The 16,296-nt window shown below is 58.7% G+C and overlaps 1 protein-coding gene across 1 annotated transcript in view; it reads right to left on the bottom strand.

Annotated features, from left to right (window-relative positions):
* Positions 1–2,986: 2,986 nt before the first annotated feature.
* The window catches only part of BCAR1 (BCAR1 scaffold protein, Cas family member), a 43,125-nt gene continuing 29,815 nt past the window's right edge, over positions 2,987–16,296 (bottom strand). Inside the window, exons 3-7 of the mRNA XM_061548292.1 lie at positions 13,830–14,033; positions 12,508–12,681; positions 10,939–12,162; positions 9,595–9,669; positions 2,987–7,794 (exon numbers count right to left, since the gene is read on the bottom strand). Coding sequence (XP_061404276.1) covers positions 7,222–7,794; positions 9,595–9,669; positions 10,939–12,162; positions 12,508–12,681; positions 13,830–14,033 — 2,250 coding nt within the window. The 3' untranslated portion in view covers positions 2,987–7,221. The remainder of the gene's footprint in view (positions 7,795–9,594; positions 9,670–10,938; positions 12,163–12,507; positions 12,682–13,829; positions 14,034–16,296) is intronic.

The raw sequence follows: 16,296 nt of genomic DNA, 5'->3' as shown, positions 1-16,296 counted from the left end.
GCCCCCCTTCTGGAACGTTCCCGAAGGTTCCCGACAACCTCTCACATGCTTCCTGCCCGGCTCCGACCTTAACCACGCCCCGCTCAGGGACTCTCCGTGTCCCCTCGGTCACCTGTTCCCCCTACCCCCCACCCCGGCCCATCACCCGGAGCCGGGTGACTCGTCCTCACATCCCCCCTCCGCCAGCAGCCCTCACCACGTCCCCTCGTGACCAATTATGCGGCAATTACTCGCTGCGCTTTCGGAGTTGCTGCTACAGTATTCACTATTCTGTCGGTAGTGCTCCTTTGCCTCTTTCTGCGAGCACCCGGTACCACGCCCCTAGTGACCCACTGTGGTACTGCACGGTGTGCTCACCTCTGCCCCCAAATTTTCTCGTTTCCTGCACTCAGCGCTACGCACCGTAGTGATCCATTTACATCACTACACATGGGTTCCCTTTTCCTACCCTGGCCTCTCCATCTCACGCTTGTGTCTCTCTTGGTTGATTATAGTTGAACTATTGGCCTGTGTCCTCATCGGCAGAATACATTTTTGAGAGTTGCCGGTTTGTGAGTTTTTTTTTATCTCGTTTTAATTCGAGGTCTCTTTATCTGTACTTCCTCTCTAGACCCCGCCCCTCCCTCTCTAGACCCCGCCCCTCCCTCTCTAGACCCCGCCCTCCCTCTCTAGACCCCGCCCTCCCTCTCTAGACCCCGCCCCTCCCTCTCTAGACCCCGCCCCTCCCTCTCTAGACCCCGCCCCTCCCTCTCTAGACCCCGCCCCTCCCTCTCTAGACCCCGCCCCTCCCTCTCTAGACCCCGCCCCTCCCTCTCTAGACCCCGCCCCTCCCTCTCTAGACCCCGCCCCTCCCTCTCTAGACCCCGCCCTCCCTCTAGACCCCGCCCCTTCCTCTCTAGACCCCGCCCCTTCCTCTCTAGACCCCGCCCCTCCCTCTCTAGACCCCGCCCCTCCCTCTCTAGACCCCGCCCCTCCCTCTCTAGACCACGCCCCTCCCTCTCTAGACCCCGCCCCTTCCTCCGGACATGGAGTTGGCCTCGTGTTTTTAAAGGCAGTGCCACTTGCCAACTTTGGACTGGAGGCGAGTGGATGTGAGTGATAGACAGCTCGAGTGGGATCAAATCAGAGAGACCCTACTCTGAAAAACGTTCGGGAAATCCAAGCAAATGAGGCACAGAAACATCGAATTGTCACGCAGGCGAGAGTGAGTCTACATTTGTGCAGCGGCAAGAGCAGGCCTTATAATAAATTAAATACTTATCTTGGATAATAGTTTCCTTCCTCAAAGGCTGCGTGTCGAGACACAACTTCCGGAGCTGACCCTTACATAAGACCTGGACCATTGGAAGCAACTGCTGGACCACTGCAGTAGTGAGGGCAGAGCGAGTTATTTAAAACAGGCAAACAACAAAAACAACACCATGAGAATCCTGTGCCACGTGTGTATGCTGGACTTCTTTCGCACCGTACGTAGCCAACCGTGCTATTTGGAGGCGCAGGGTAAGGGCAACAAACTAAACACAGAGCAATTCTAAAGAAATACGTTTTCAATCTAGATTTTAAAGTGCATAGCTCCAGTGGCTTCCTAATATCTCAGAGGGAAGAGTGTTCCAGAATCCAGACGGCCACAAAAGCGCATCCGAAAGCGCGGAAATACATCGACCGTCTTTGTTCGATGGCCAGCCAAAAGCACTGCTTCTGCGAGGATGACCGTAGTTTGCGTGATGTTTTAAGCCGCGTTTGTTGTGACCCAGTTCCTCGCACATTGCCCGCCTTCCCGGCTGCAGCAGAGCGCCCGGTTTGTCGGCGACCGAGCATGGGCGAGTTTTAAATATAGCTCGCGTCCGAGTTTAAAAACGTGTAAGACTTTAAATAAACTTCCCAGCCACTCCACATCGATGACCAACGAGCTTTGCTCTCAGATCTCATCTGCAAGAAATTGTCAACATTGTAACCATATGTGCCCGTCACTTGGTTAAATATTAATTACGTCATTCGTATTTCGGGGGTGGGATGTGACGGCCAAAAATAGCCCAATGATTCTGTAGTAGTTGGTTTATCCTGCACAGCATATTCTGCACTTTATCAAGTTTATACCCCGCCATGGAAATGTGGAATTGCCACACGAAGCCAAACGCTCATTACATGGAACTAGCAAAACTTCCTCATGTGGCGGGATGCTCCTGAAATTGAGTCTTGAGACTGAGGGAGGCCTTCCTGGGTAAATGGAAGGCTCATGATCCGCAATTGATTTTGGGTCAGAACGCGAAAGTAAAATGTGTCGTATACCCTCCCCCACCCGACACAGCCAATGAATGACGTCGCGTGAATAAACGTGCCAACGCATTGCTGCTACAACAGCACCACCTGGAGAGTGAACCACACACCACCGTGGGCGTCACGGTGGTGAGATGTTAACTACCTCGTCCGGTATACAGGTCGTGGGTTCGATCCAGACCATGACTCTTGCTGTATATTTGGAGTTTGCGTGTCTCTCTCCCCGTGGTCGTGTGACTTTTCCCTCCACATGTATAATCAATATGCTTATGGAGTATTTGGCTGCTTTTGTTTCCACGTGATAATCCACTTCGTTGAGCTATCATTTGTGGCCAGGTCGCTTCTGAAAAAGATCTACATAGCTCAATGGACCTTACCTGGTAAAATAAAAATCGTTTGGCAGTTTTAGTTGATTTCACAAATAGGGGCGCACGGACGTTTCCCTGGCAGCTACAACCAACATCATCAGCACTTGCCAGAATTTGACTTACGGGATCGACCCAAAAATAAATTAGGAATCATCATATGGGTCGCGAAAGCCCCGACACGTGTTACATTAAAGAGGCATTAATTTGGCTACCTTTGCAGTGGTGTCAATTTCTGCCTCTGGGTCTATGGGAAATTAATGCACTGAAGCCTGGGGAGTGGTTTATCCAGGTGCGATTTGCCATTCTCCGTCCCGTATTAAATCGGCAGCACAACGCAGAGGACGAGTCAACATACAACTTTATTAGAACACATTTCCAGTTAGTAACATTTTCTGTATTTGTTTAAAAAGGTCTACTTATTTGTATCGTTTCATATGAAAACTCCATTGTACAAAGGTCATGGCTGAAGTGTTTACAAAAGCGACTTTAATTCAAGGCCACGTGATCCACCGCTAAATAGCAATGCGTGATTTAGCAGTAGAGGGGGTGCGGTGCAGATACCCCTCTCCACCCGATTAATGTTTTATCTCGTGGAATAATGGACATAATTATACCTGTATGTACAGGACCTCTCATCCTTCTCTCTCTCTCACACACACAACGCAAACTGAAGAGGCCCGGGCGCCACGTGGCAAGTCTCCACGAACTCTCACGAGTACGAAACACAACCTCTCCCAGCACGTGGCGCGAAACGTCGGACGTCGCACCCCAACGACGCGCGGATACGACCCGCCCCCCCACGCCCCTCCCTCCCCCCAAAAAAACACATCAAAGAGCAGCCACCACAAGATACTGCGGCTGCAAGAACGACAGCAGCAGCAGTATCGATTTTGATCAAATAACGCCCACTTCCACCTTAGACTGCCAGAAGTAAAATCCAAACGCAGACAAAGATCCCCCGTATAGCCTTAACACTGCTGCTGGGGGAAGTGCTGTTAGCGAGCACCTATGAAGGCCGGCACGGCACGCGAGGTGGTGGGTGGCCAGCACCACGCCGGGCCGTCTCTGTCTCCCCAGTGGCGATGTTTACGCACCGCACCAGGTACTCAATTGAGGCCGAGTCGACCTAGGTGAGGCACAGGACCGGTTTCAGATAACCGTCACTGATGGTGTTGGCCGCGAGTGGGAATCGAACTCGGGTTGCCGGGTTCGTAGCGCAGGGTGCTAACCGCTGCACCACCGCTCCCCACAAGCACACACACACACTCGTGTGCACACACACACTCGTGTGCACACACACACACTCGTGTGCACACACACACTCACGCTCCCTGCAACTGTCAAATGGGCTTTAACCGGCGCAGGAGGTGCGCTCCCACATCCCTGAGCTCGCCGCGCGCGGCCGCTTGCACCGCGCCTCAAGTGGTCCGTACGAGTTCATTATTTGGAATCCACCCCCTCACAAGGATCACCTCATCACCCTCACTCAAGATCGATGGACCCTCGGGGTCCTCAGCGCGTGACATTCCGACTCCATCCTTCCCACCTCGTTCCCTGACAAACACACCGATGTTAAAAGCTGGGCCCCTTTCTCATCCCAGGTCAGGCCTCGTGACCCCAAGGGGTTTAGCGATCACCAACATTGTTGCACAAACGAAGCCCTTAACAGTTTCACGCCGCCGACTTGACGATCAGTACAAATCTGACACCCGAACCGTGAAGTTGGGGGGGGGGTGGGTCTTGGAGCCTGGATTTCGGCAGAACGGAGACAAATTAAACGCGTTATTGGGGCATTCTTACATCTTAGAATTCAAAAAATCTTAAAATTGTTCATTTGGCAACGTGAATATCATCGTGAGGCTTAACACAAAAAAAAAACCCAGAGGGCGGCGCTCGCAGTCCCCGCACCGCCAGGGAAACGCTGCTGACAATTCCGAGAGATGGGGCGAGCGGGGGAGGAGCAGGACGAGGTCGGGATGACCCCAGCCACGTGGGACCCTGACCCCCACACCACCCCTACCAACCCACCTCGCCCAAGCACCCCTCTCCAAGCTGCCCAAAGGCCCCTGGGCCAGCACACGCGGGCCGGGGCCACACAGCGCATGGTCAACGCGGGGAACCTAAAAGCAGCCAACATTTGAAACGGGACCGCATGCTGCAGTCGTCCAGACACGAGCGCTACCATTCAGCAGTGACCCGAATAAACTCGCCAACCAGGCACTGGTAGCACACGAGACAACCGTGTGCTAAACCCGACACCTAACCACAACCAGCTAGCCAACCCTACCGCCACCTTCGCCATTCACCACGCACACCCACTGCACCCCCCCCCCAACCATCGCTTACATTTTCATTCACTTCTTCAGTTGTTGGCAAGTTCGCATTGCCGCCGTGTGTCGAGCCACCACGTGGAGGCATCGGTTCGTCACCGTCAATGAGCGGGGCCCTGAACGGCTCTCAACGCCCGGAGGTTGGTGCTTGGCGGGGGCCGTGAGAGAAATGGCGACGGCCTTCTGGTGGGGGGGAGAGAAGGAGCCTTCAACCAGCAGCGGATCGAGCTCAGCCACTTCCCACGTCGTTAATCATCGGGGGGGGGGGATGAGGATTCAACCGCTGTTAGGGGAACACCCCCACCACCCCCCACCCCATCCCGCTATTCTCTCGCGTGTCCTTCCGCTCTCAAACCACGACGACAGCCAACGACGCGAGGCGGCCCGGCGTCGGAGCCCCTCGTCGTGGTCGACGAGTGATTGAAAGAAAAAGTCGACGGACTCTCGACCCCCCCACCCATCCCCGGGGCGGAGGTGGCGCGGCGGCAAGGGGAAGCGCCGCGTGGCAGAGCCAACGAGGCGCTCGCAGCAGCAGCAGCAGCAGGGGGCATGGGGGGAGCGCGCGGAGGGTCACCCTGAGAAGCCGCCTTCCCGGGCGCGGCGATACCCCGCCGGTCCCTCGGCGTGGTGGCGGCGACGCAACGTTATCTCTCCCGTGCGCGATGACAGATAAAGGTGAAGTATGGCGCACGCCCGCGACATCCGGATGCCATCCCCACCCCCCGCACCCAACCCACCTTCCCGACCCACGTGCAACCGCTACCCCACGTGGGGGGGGGGGGGGGGGTCGAAGGTTTCGGGCTTTAGGCAGAGGAGGGGAAGTCACCCAGGGACATTTTCGCCGGTGGGCCACCACCAACCCCCCCTTTGCACGGACATCGTTCGTGGAACACGAAACCCCTCCCCCCAACCCCCCACAATCGCATCCTCCTGCGTCCGTCGCTGCGGCCAAAGCCACTTTACAGACAAAAAAAAACTCCGGAAAGGGAGAGGGGAGAGCAGGGCGTGGGAGCGGTGGCGACGTGAGGGGAGGGGGGGTGATGGTGAGAGACGCGCGGAGTGTAAATGTCAGTCGCGACGCTGACGACGGAGAAGGTCCTCGTCCACCGCGCCTCGCGCTCGCGACAGCCGCCGTCGCGAAGGACGAACGTCAGCCCCCTTCACAGGCGACACCGGCCCCCCCATTCCCCCCCCCCCCCCGACGCTCCGCACGAATCGCTGCCTCCACCCGCCCAACCAGCGGTCGCTTGGCATCAACTCGCGCCAAGGGCCGCGATGAGGCCTGCATGCCGAGCATGGGACTCTCCGTTGGGGCTTCGCGGAACCATCCTTCGCCTAAGTAGCGAGGGATGGTACGATCCACAACAAACAATACAAAGAAGACAGACAAGATGGACGGACGGACAGACGGACACGCGGGTCGTACAAATCGTGAGCCAAAAACCATGGCCTCGAGTGACAAAAGTGGTTCTCCCGGGACATCGCCGAGAAGGGGGATGTGGAGTCTTCCCTGATGCCAAGGGACTGCTGTTGTTTTTAAATCGACAAGGGAGGCAATGGAGAGGTGTCACGTGTCCGCGGCCGCTCCCGCATAAAAACGCGACCGGATCGCGAGCTTCGCTCGGTTCATGTGGAACCGTAAGAACCGAGGTCACAGCGGGCGCGCAGGAATTTTGAGGCCAATCGTCGTTGGCAGGGCCTTGACCGAGAGCAAGTAGTACGCGGCCTGTGCATGACCGAGGCATGGGGTTTTGTGGAAGAGCGCGTCAATCGGTCGATCGGAAGTCGCCATCCCCAGTCACCCAATCGGCAGGGGGAGCAGCAGATGGTATTAATCCATATTTTGGGGAAATTTATAAAAAACAATGTTTTTATCAAACAGAAGTTGGCGCGCCAGTGGTTATCAGTGAATGCTGCCAGGAAACTACACAGTGAGAACATTGTACTCGGGGTGAGTGAGGCAATCACCCATTGGGGCTGTGACCACGCCAGGCCACTGCACACACGAGCGTTGTGCCAACGGCACCCTCGGGCCTCCCCTCTTCCTGACGCCCCGTTTCACGCCAGCTTCCTCTGCAGGAGCAGGGCCGCCAGTGGTCACCACGCTGGCCCACGTGCCCCCGGTGTCCACGGTGCCAGACGCCACCCCGGGCCCCTCCCCCACCAACCCTCCCCTCCCCTCGCGTAGGCCCGCCCCGGGTCTCTACGACGCAAGCGGGGGTCGCCTCGGAGGCCTCCGCTCGGCCCTAGGGGCCCGAGTGTCCGCTGGCGGTGGCCATGCCGGCGAGGCGCGTGAGCAGCTCGTGGAAGCCGTGCGCCTGCTGCAGCAGCTCGCCCACGCGGGCCTCCGTCTCGCGCCGCAGCGCCCACGCGCCGGCCCCCGCCGCCGTCGGGTAGCGCAGGGCGGCCGCCTTGCTGGAGGCTGCGACGGCGCGAAGCCGCTCGCTCACGGCCTCGGCCAGGGCCGCCGTGGCAGCGCGGAGCTCGGCGGAAAGGGCGCCGCGCGCCAGCGCGTCGGCCAGGAAGGCCAGCCGGTGGCCTCCGAGGACGACGGCGCGGCCGTGGGCGAGCAGCTGCCGCGGCGTCAGCGCCCCGGGCTCGGGCCCGTCCGCCGGGTCGTCGTCGCCGCCGCCGCCGCGTAGCCGGGAGGCGAAGGACTCGGCGGCCGAGCGCAGGGCCCGCAGCGGGGCCTCGCCCTGCTCGGCGTAGAAGCGCAGCAGCTGGCGGTCGTGGGCGCACAGCGGCAGGCGGCACAGGGCCTCCAGGGGCCCGGCGCAGCCCGCGGCCGGCTGGGTCGGGCCGCCCTCGAAGCGGTACACCTGCACGGGGGGTGGGAGCGCGTGGGACGGCCGGTCAGAGGCAGCGGCAACAACAACAACAACAGCAGCGTGATCGTAATCATATTTTGATTGTTACTCGATTTTTGGGTCTGGCCAAATAAGTGCTCAAAGACCCCCTCCCCACCGCCGCCCTCCCCTGAACCTACCCGACGAAATGTTAACCCTTTCCCGTTACAAGACGTCTGCAGGGTGGGTGTCCCGTTCACCACTTAATCTCGGAACGCACAAACAGTTAGCATACATTTTATTTAGAGAGGCATAGCGCCGTTGTTTTTAAAGTTATTGTACTCACCGCAGACAACTGTAGCGACCCGACCGCACTCTAAAGAGTTAACTGCCCCGCCTGGTATACAACAAGCGGTTGTGGATTCGATCCCGACTCGGACGCCTGTATATTTGGAATTTGCGTGTTCTCCCCATGGTCACGTGGATTTTTTCTCCGGGTCTTCCGGTTTTTCTCTCCACATTTAGAAACATGCATTAAGAGTATCTGGCTGCTATAAATTTCCACATGATAAGCCAATTCGTTGGGCTCTCGATAGCAATAGCCAGGTCACGTCTCGATAGCTCAGTCGACCTTACCTGGTAAAATAAAAATAGTTAGACGCAGCCCAACAAAATTGTCACGTGGTACACGCGCGTTTAACGACGCGCTGGTCATCATTACCTCTTCTGATCAAGGTTTTCATGCCCAAAGTCAGAGTAAAAATCCAGCGTGCCGGAGAGTCCACAACATTTGGCCACGTGGTGTACGGAAGCCCCGAACCCCAAAATATCGATTCGGAATCATGTCGGCTGCGAAACCCCTTCGTGTGAGCGGAACAATACCGACAACGACAGCAGCAATGTAACTGTAATCAGATAGGAGCGGTGGGGTGGCCCGGACGCCGCTCACGCACTTCCGTCATGAACCGAGCCGATGATGAAAAAATAAATCATCAACAACGCACTGTGCACAGGTCGCCCGTAAGCTGCCCATTCATTCATACGGCTCAACCCGTCAACTCACCCTCCGCCACGCCCCCCCACCCCATTCTAAATCCTTAAGGGACATTAAACAATGTCGATGCAATAATTACACACGTGTTAGAAGAGTCGACAGATGCAAGGTCGCACCTTTACTCATTTCGTTTGGCGTTTAACATTCGTTTCAGATTGGTTTACAACAGTGACGGTGTCGTCCCCCGCTGCCCCCAACTTTAATCAAAGTCACGCTACACCACCGGTTCCACGACTATTTATAGGTTCATTCAGGAGGGGCAGTGGTGGATTGTTGCATGCCGAGAGATAAGCACGGTGGGGGGCGGGGAACGGAATAGGGGAAATGGTGGTTAGAAGCGTCGCACTCAAACCAACAGCGGGGTGGGTGGGTGGGTGGGTGGGGGGGTCATCGTTTTTAAAGACGTCAAAGATCGCCCCAATTCGTGCGTGACCCGAATTCGGGCGACCCAATGGAATTTTACAAAGACAAGTTCCGATAGCGAGCAGCGCGCCCCCGTAAGGCCACGAGGGGTGGCGGGCGACCAGCACCAAGCCCGGCCGCCTTTGTCTCCCCAGAGCCGTTGTTTCACGCACCGCGTAAGGTTCCCAATTAAGGCCGAGTCGACCTAGGGGAGGACTCAGGACCGGTTCAAATATTCGCCGGCGTTACCGGCCGTGGGCGGGATTCGAACTCGGGTCATCGGGTTCGTAGTTCGGCATGCTCCCCGCCACACTACCGCCCCCCTCTATTAAGCCACGCGACCTGCCGCACGCGTCAAACGAGCGGCGAGCGCTCACCTGAATCAACTCGATCTGATCTTTAATCGGTCCCATCCCGTTGCTCGTTTTCTCCGGCTCTGGGTCATCCTTTGCCTGGATGAGGAGGAAGGAGAGGTGGCGAGGGGTGGGAGGGGGGCAATGGTGGCACAGGCAATGACGCGAGGGTAGGTGGATCACTACACGCAACGTTTGTCAAACTTCCCTCCCGTTGAACGTCGAGGTGGGGGTGCCGTATCCTGGCTCGCCAGAAGGTCAATGCGGACTCCCACCGGTTCCATCTGTATGAGTGTTGACCCCCCTGGCATGTGTGGGTTTTCTCCAGGTCTCCTCTCACGCGTGCAAACGCTCGTTAACCCTTTCCCGTTCCGGGATGTCTGCACGTTGCGGGGTCTGGCTGTCCCCTGTTCACCTCCGAACCTCAGGAGCACGCAAGTGGCTCAGCGTTCATTTCATGTAGAGGAGGCGTAGCGCCGTTGTTTTTAAAAGACGTGGACCGAAACGCACCTCGCATTTTTTTTGGATTAAACTCGTGGGAAATTTCTTCTCGATTTACGCAATGTTTTTTTGTTTTAAGGTTGCCTCCCGCTCGTATAAGGGATACCTGTGCACTGCATACGCAGTGTGTGTGTGTATTTGTTTATGTGCCAGTTATTCTCCACCGCGATGCAAGAAACGCATTGGAAATGGGAATTGTAAACTTCTTTTGTTGTTCAAACGCCCGTTTGAGTTTACGCTGGCGGCCACGTCGGCACCAATTGGCCTGACCAGCGAGTGCGGATCTGTCGACAATAGAATCGGCGCTCCCATAAATACATATTACGCGTGGGAAGCACGCCACCCAGGTCTGATGGACACGTTCACTATGCATGGCAACTGATGTTGGTTGCTAACGGCCGGCTGCTTCAGAGGGGAAATGCGTTCACACATTTGATTAATCGGCCGTGTCGGGTGGAGAGGGGTGTAAGACGCACGTTTCAGTTTGCGATCTGGCCCAGAAATCACTTCGGAATAAAAAAAAAATTGGCAAGCGCGGTTATACTCCCCAGCCCGAATAAATGAAGCTAAACTATTTTTTATTTTACCAGGTAAGGCCCACTGAGTTATATAGCTCTTTTATTAGATGAGACCTGGCCACAAATGATGGCTTAACGAAGGGGCTTATCACGTGGAACTTTATCGCAACCAAATATCCTCAAAACATGTTTTTTAACGTGGAGAAAAAAAGTAGAGGACCCGGAGAAAAATACACGTGACCACGGGGAGAGAAACACGCAAACTCCAGGCGAAAAAGTTAACATCTCGCTACCGTGGCGCCCCTAATAATAATTCACCCATGGGACACCGCGAGCCCACGGCGTTCACCTGCAGGTGGACGTAGTCGTACTCGTCCGAGCCGGGGTCACACGACCCGTCCGCCGAGTCGTCCCCGTCGCCGCACGACACGGCGGGGAAAGGTGGCGGCGACGGCAGCGGCCGCGCCTGGATGCCCCCCGGCCGGTCCGCGCCGCCCGCCGGCAACCTCCTGGGTCCGCCGTCGCCGTAGCCGACCCCGTTGTGGCCGACGACGCCGCCGTGGGAGAGGCCGTTCCCGAGCGGCACGGGGCCCCCGCGCTGCGGGCCCGCTGGCCCGTTTGACGATCCGTGCGCGCCCCCGACGTACGCCACGGGTGCCGCTCGCTGCTGCTGCTGCTGCCGGGAGCCGGAATGCGGCGACGCGACGTCTTTGGAGGCTCTCGCCGTCGACGCGCCGTCGACGCACGCAGAGGAGGAGGACGTGCCGCCGCCCCGCCCGACGCTCGCCTCGACGGCGGCGGCCACCTGGTGCCCGACTCCCGGCGCCATCGACCGCGGCTCAGCGCAAGCGGCGTCGCGCGAGGCCGCCGGAGGGACGTCGTACTCGCAGTCCCGCGACGACGCCGCCTCCGACCTCGCCTTGCGCACGGAGGCGTACACCTCCCTGGGGACGTCGTAAATGTCCTGCGAGGCCGGCGAGGCCGATGAGGCCAACGGGCCCTCCGCCGAGGCCTCCGCCGCCCGCGAGTCCGGCGCGGCGGCCCTCCCGCCGTGCGGGACCGGCGGCTCCGAGCTCCCCGCACGGGCGGAACCGGCCGACGCCGGCACCGCGGGCTTGGGGCAGTCGTAGACGTCTTCTTCGGCGTCGTCCGCCGCCGCCGGCGCCGCCACGGCCGGCGCTTCGCGCGGCTCGGACCTGGGCGCCTGCAGGCCCGGCGGGATGTCGTATATCTCCTGGCCGGGGGGGGGCGGCGCGGCGCTGGTGCCCGCGTAGGGGAAGACGGGCCCCGGCGGCCTCTCGGGCGCCGGGGTCTCGCCCCGCGCGCCCCTGGCGAGCGCCGGGACGTCGTACACCTCGTCGTCCGAGGAGCGCCGCGACTCGGCGGCGTGAGCGTGGTTGCCGTTCCTCGTCGGCTGATGCCGCAGCTGCTGCTGCTGCTGCTGGCGCGGGTAGCCGTTGGATGCTGCTGCCTGACGCTGTCCGTCGGCACCGGAGGTCGCCTGCTGCACGCTGCGGCCCCCGAAGGCCGGAGGGACATCGTAGGTCTCATCCACGGAGGCCATCGTCTCCATCTGAGACAGGGCGAGGCGGGAAGATTAAACAAAAAATTTAACTAACACTATTTTTATTTGACCAGGTAAGGCCCACCGAGCTATGTAGCTCTTTATTCAGAAGCGACCTGGCCACAAATGATAGCTCAACGAAGCGGCTTATCGTGTGGAAATTTATAGAAGCCAACCAATATTGATTCTGAATGTAGGGGGGAAAACCGGAGGACACTGAGATGAGACGCGAAGCCTTGGCCGCGTGTCCTTGGAGGTTACGGCATCATTGAAGACAAATCGACGCTTTCACCGCACGCCACTGATTTCACGACACTGTGTGCCCATGCTGTGCGTGATCACGCAAGACGTCACCTGATGATGATGATGCTGCTGCTGCTGCTGATGATGATGCTGCTGCTGCTGGTGCTGCTGAGCCACGGAGGGCACGGGGGGCACCATGCGGCCCAGCGACGCCGGCGTGTCGTACACGTCCTGGCCGCCGCCACAGCCGCCCCCCCTCCCACTCGCGGGCAGCACGTCGTACACCTGGGCCCGAGGGGCAGGCAGGCGCGGTCAGAGGAGGAGGGCCTTCAGGCGCGGCGGCTCTCACCTTGTAGCTGTAGCTACGCGTCCCGCCTCCCGTCTCCACCGAGGTCGTGGGACGCCAGGGTTTTTCTGAAGCTCCGTTAGCGCCGAGGAAGGACAACCGCCCCGCCCCCCCCCCCCCCACCACTGGCGCGCGCGATCGTCCGTGGGTGTTTAACGGCGGTGGCCGGGGCCTAAACGGCGAAGAGCGTTCGCTCCGCTCATCGTCGTTTTTAGAGGGTTCGCAGTTATGGAAAAAAAATTACCAGCGGCCCGGCGCGCGCGTCAATCGAAATGGCAGCCGCGCGAGGCCGCCTGCTTGGCCCGCGGTGGACGGTGCAGATGCCATGACGCCGTTCACCACGGGAGGCGCCCGTCGTGCGGCGCCGGCGTCACCATGCAAGTGTCAGCTGATGTTACAGGCGGCCGACAACCGCTGATCCTTTTACCGGCAATTTTTTTTTTACCGCAAATCCCCCTGGTATAGCATCACAACTAAAAATTGTAATTTACATCGGATCGTCTTCGCGAGAGCTCGTGCACTCACGCGCTCGACCTCGGTTGGAAAGCGTTCGTAATTAAGTGCTCTTGTGGTGTCACCGGGAGCGACGATCCTTGAGGAGTCACGGTGGTAGCGGTGCGAGGGCCGGGCACGTTTAGACACAACGTCCACACAGACAAAGATCCCCCGTTTATCCTTAACAGGCTGTTGGGACAAGTGCTGTTACCAAGTAGTGCCAATGAAGGTCGGCACTTTGGCACACGAGGGGGTGGGTGGCCAGCAATGTTTACACATTGCACCAGGTACTCATTTGAGGCTGAGTCGACCTAGGGGAGGCCCAGGACCGGTTCAGATAATCGTCACTGGTGTTGGCCGTGAACGGAAATCGAACTCGGGATGCCAGATTCATAGCTCAGCGCGCTAACCGCTACACTATCGCACACGCATGCACACGCACGCACACACACATACGAGCGCACACACACATGCGCACACACACACACGCACACGTGCACACGCACGCACACACATACATTAACACGCACACACACACGCACACACACACTGTTGGCGGGCTTGGGCACCCTGTGTTCCCCCCCCCCCTCACCTGAAGTTCCTGTTCCCCGCCGGCCCCTGATGCCAGTAGATGAAGGCCGTGCTGCTGCTGCTGCTGGTTGTGGTTGCTGTAGTGGTGGAGGAGGTGGTGGTGCAGGGGGGCCTGGCCCGTCCGGGTGTTGGGCCGTGGGGGGGTGGCGCACCCCAGTGAGGGGGGCACGTCGTAGACATCGTCAGAGGACACGCGAGGAGATGCCTGATTGGGGGATGGGGGGGGGGGTAATGGGCGGAGGGGGAGGAGGGGTCACAGGGAGGGAGAGGGGGACGATGAGATCACTGCAAGCGGTGGTACCGCCCCCCGATACCGTGGCGGCGCTGCCGTACGGCGCTCTGTCTTTGGCTCGTGCGGCACGGTGTCCGACGTTTCGCTCCGCACGCCGGGGAGCCTGGCGCTGGAACTTCTTCAGCGCGCGGGGCGAAACGACGGACAGACATCATGGGGAAGAACACGTGGGACGACCCGAACAACAACAATAATAATCATCACGTCAACTCGTAACGCTGCGTCGCCACCGATGCACGGTACCCGCTCATCGCTCTTGTAAAGAGGGGATGACTCCAGAGACAGAGAGAGAGAGGGGGACAAGCCAGAGGCACAAGGAGGAGGATGAACCACAGACGAGCGGGAAGGCAGCAGCGGCAGCGGCGGCAGCAGCAGCGGCCACACGTCGGCGAGGAGCCGGCTCTGGCTATTGCCCAAGCTCTGCGGTCCACTACATATGAAGAAGTCTTCGGCCAATTAATGTGCGTTGATACACAAGTGGGAGGAAACCGGAGCACCCGGAGAAAACGCACCACGCGTGCGAGGGGGAAACACTATCCCCGTACACACAGGTGGGGGTCCCCATTTTCTGCAGCGTAAGTTTTAGGGAGAGGTTATGGAGGGAGGGGGGAGTTCCAGTATTCGGATTAGTGGGGTGGTACATTATTTGATTACGTGGTGACGCTGCTGCAGTCGCAGCGGTTCTCCCGCGTCGCACGACTCAACACATTCGTCAAACAACACCGCACACGTGATGGACAACGTTTCGGGCAATGGCCCTTCCTCGTAGCGCATGGAATCACGGAAGTGTTTCTGTGTTATGCGTTGGGAGTGTACTGTTGGCAGAGTAGGGAGCACAGCTGAGGAGTGAGCCCACGTCCCACCCCCCACCCACCCCACTTCGTGTGTTTGTATCTCTCCTCGTTCGATTCCCGCACAGTCAACAGCGGTGACGATTATCTGAACCGCTCCTGGGCCTCCCCTAGGTCGACTCCGCCTCAAATCAGTACCCGGTGCGGTGTGTAAACATCGTCACTGGAGAGACAAAGGTGGCCGGGCGTGGCGTTGGCCACCCACCCCCTCGTGTGCCGTGCCGGCCTTCATAGGTGCTCGCTAACAGCACTTGCCCAAACAGTCTGTGAAGGCTACAAAGGGGATCTTTGTCTTTGTTCCACATTCCCCATGAGAGACGGGGACAGGGGGGGAGAGGCGGGAGAGGAGGGGGAGAGACGGGGGGGAGGGAGGGGGGAGAGAGGCAGGGATGAAGGGGGGGGGCAGGGATGGAGGGGTGGTAGAGAGACCGGGAGTGGTGGGGAGAGCGACAGCGAGAGAGGGGGGGTGACAGAACCAGTCTTCCCCGCTTCCCCGCGCCGTGCCCGGACTCGCGCGGCCTCGAGCGACGAACGTTGGAGAGCAGCAACCAGCAGCAGCGTACTACAAAGATAAAGATCCACCCCCTCCCAGTATAGCCGCCCAGGCCATTGGGGAAAGTGCTGTGAGCGAGGAACGGATGTGAAGGCCGAGTGGACCGAGGCGACGCCCAGAGTGAGCTCAGATGCTCAGATCAGAATATTGATTCATACCGGAGGAATCCGATGAGCCATCACTCGCCATTGATGTTCGCCGTGGAAGGGATCACGTGAACGGCTGCAGCATGAGGCCGTGAAAGTGCACTCACAGATACACGACACACACTCACAGATACACGACACACACTCTCACAGATACACACCAATACCAACACCCGGAATTCGCCACGAAGTGACGGTGACGTCATGTCAAAGTGTCAAAGGCTCGCTGACAGGAGGAGGTCATGGGACAGACCCTGCAAGTGCCATGGGTCGACTGGCTGAGATGACTGGCTGATGCACCAGCTGTGCCCCCTACTATGCCAACAAAAACAAAGATAAAGATTCCCCCATATAGCCTTAACACTGTTGGGACAAGTGCTGTTAGCGAGCACCTATGAAGGCCGGCACGGCACACAAGTGGGTGGATGGCCAGCACCACGCCCGACCGCCTTTGTCTCCCCAGTGGCGATGTTTACACATCGCACCAGGTACTCATTTGAGGCTGAGTCGACCTAGGGGAGGCCCAGGACCGGTTCAGATAATTCTGAACGGTGTTGGCCGTAAGCAGGAATCGAACGCGGGTCGCCGGGTTCATAACGTATCGCGCTAACCGCTACACTACCACT

The sequence above is a fragment of the Lethenteron reissneri genome, chromosome 9 (assembly GCF_015708825.2).
Source record: "Lethenteron reissneri isolate LAM-NWPU_2019-01 chromosome 9, ASM1570882v1, whole genome shotgun sequence".
NCBI lineage: Eukaryota > Metazoa > Chordata > Hyperoartia > Petromyzontiformes > Petromyzontidae > Lethenteron > Lethenteron reissneri.
Note: the sequence above shows the minus strand (reverse complement) of the source record. Positions and strands in the feature narration are given on the sequence as shown.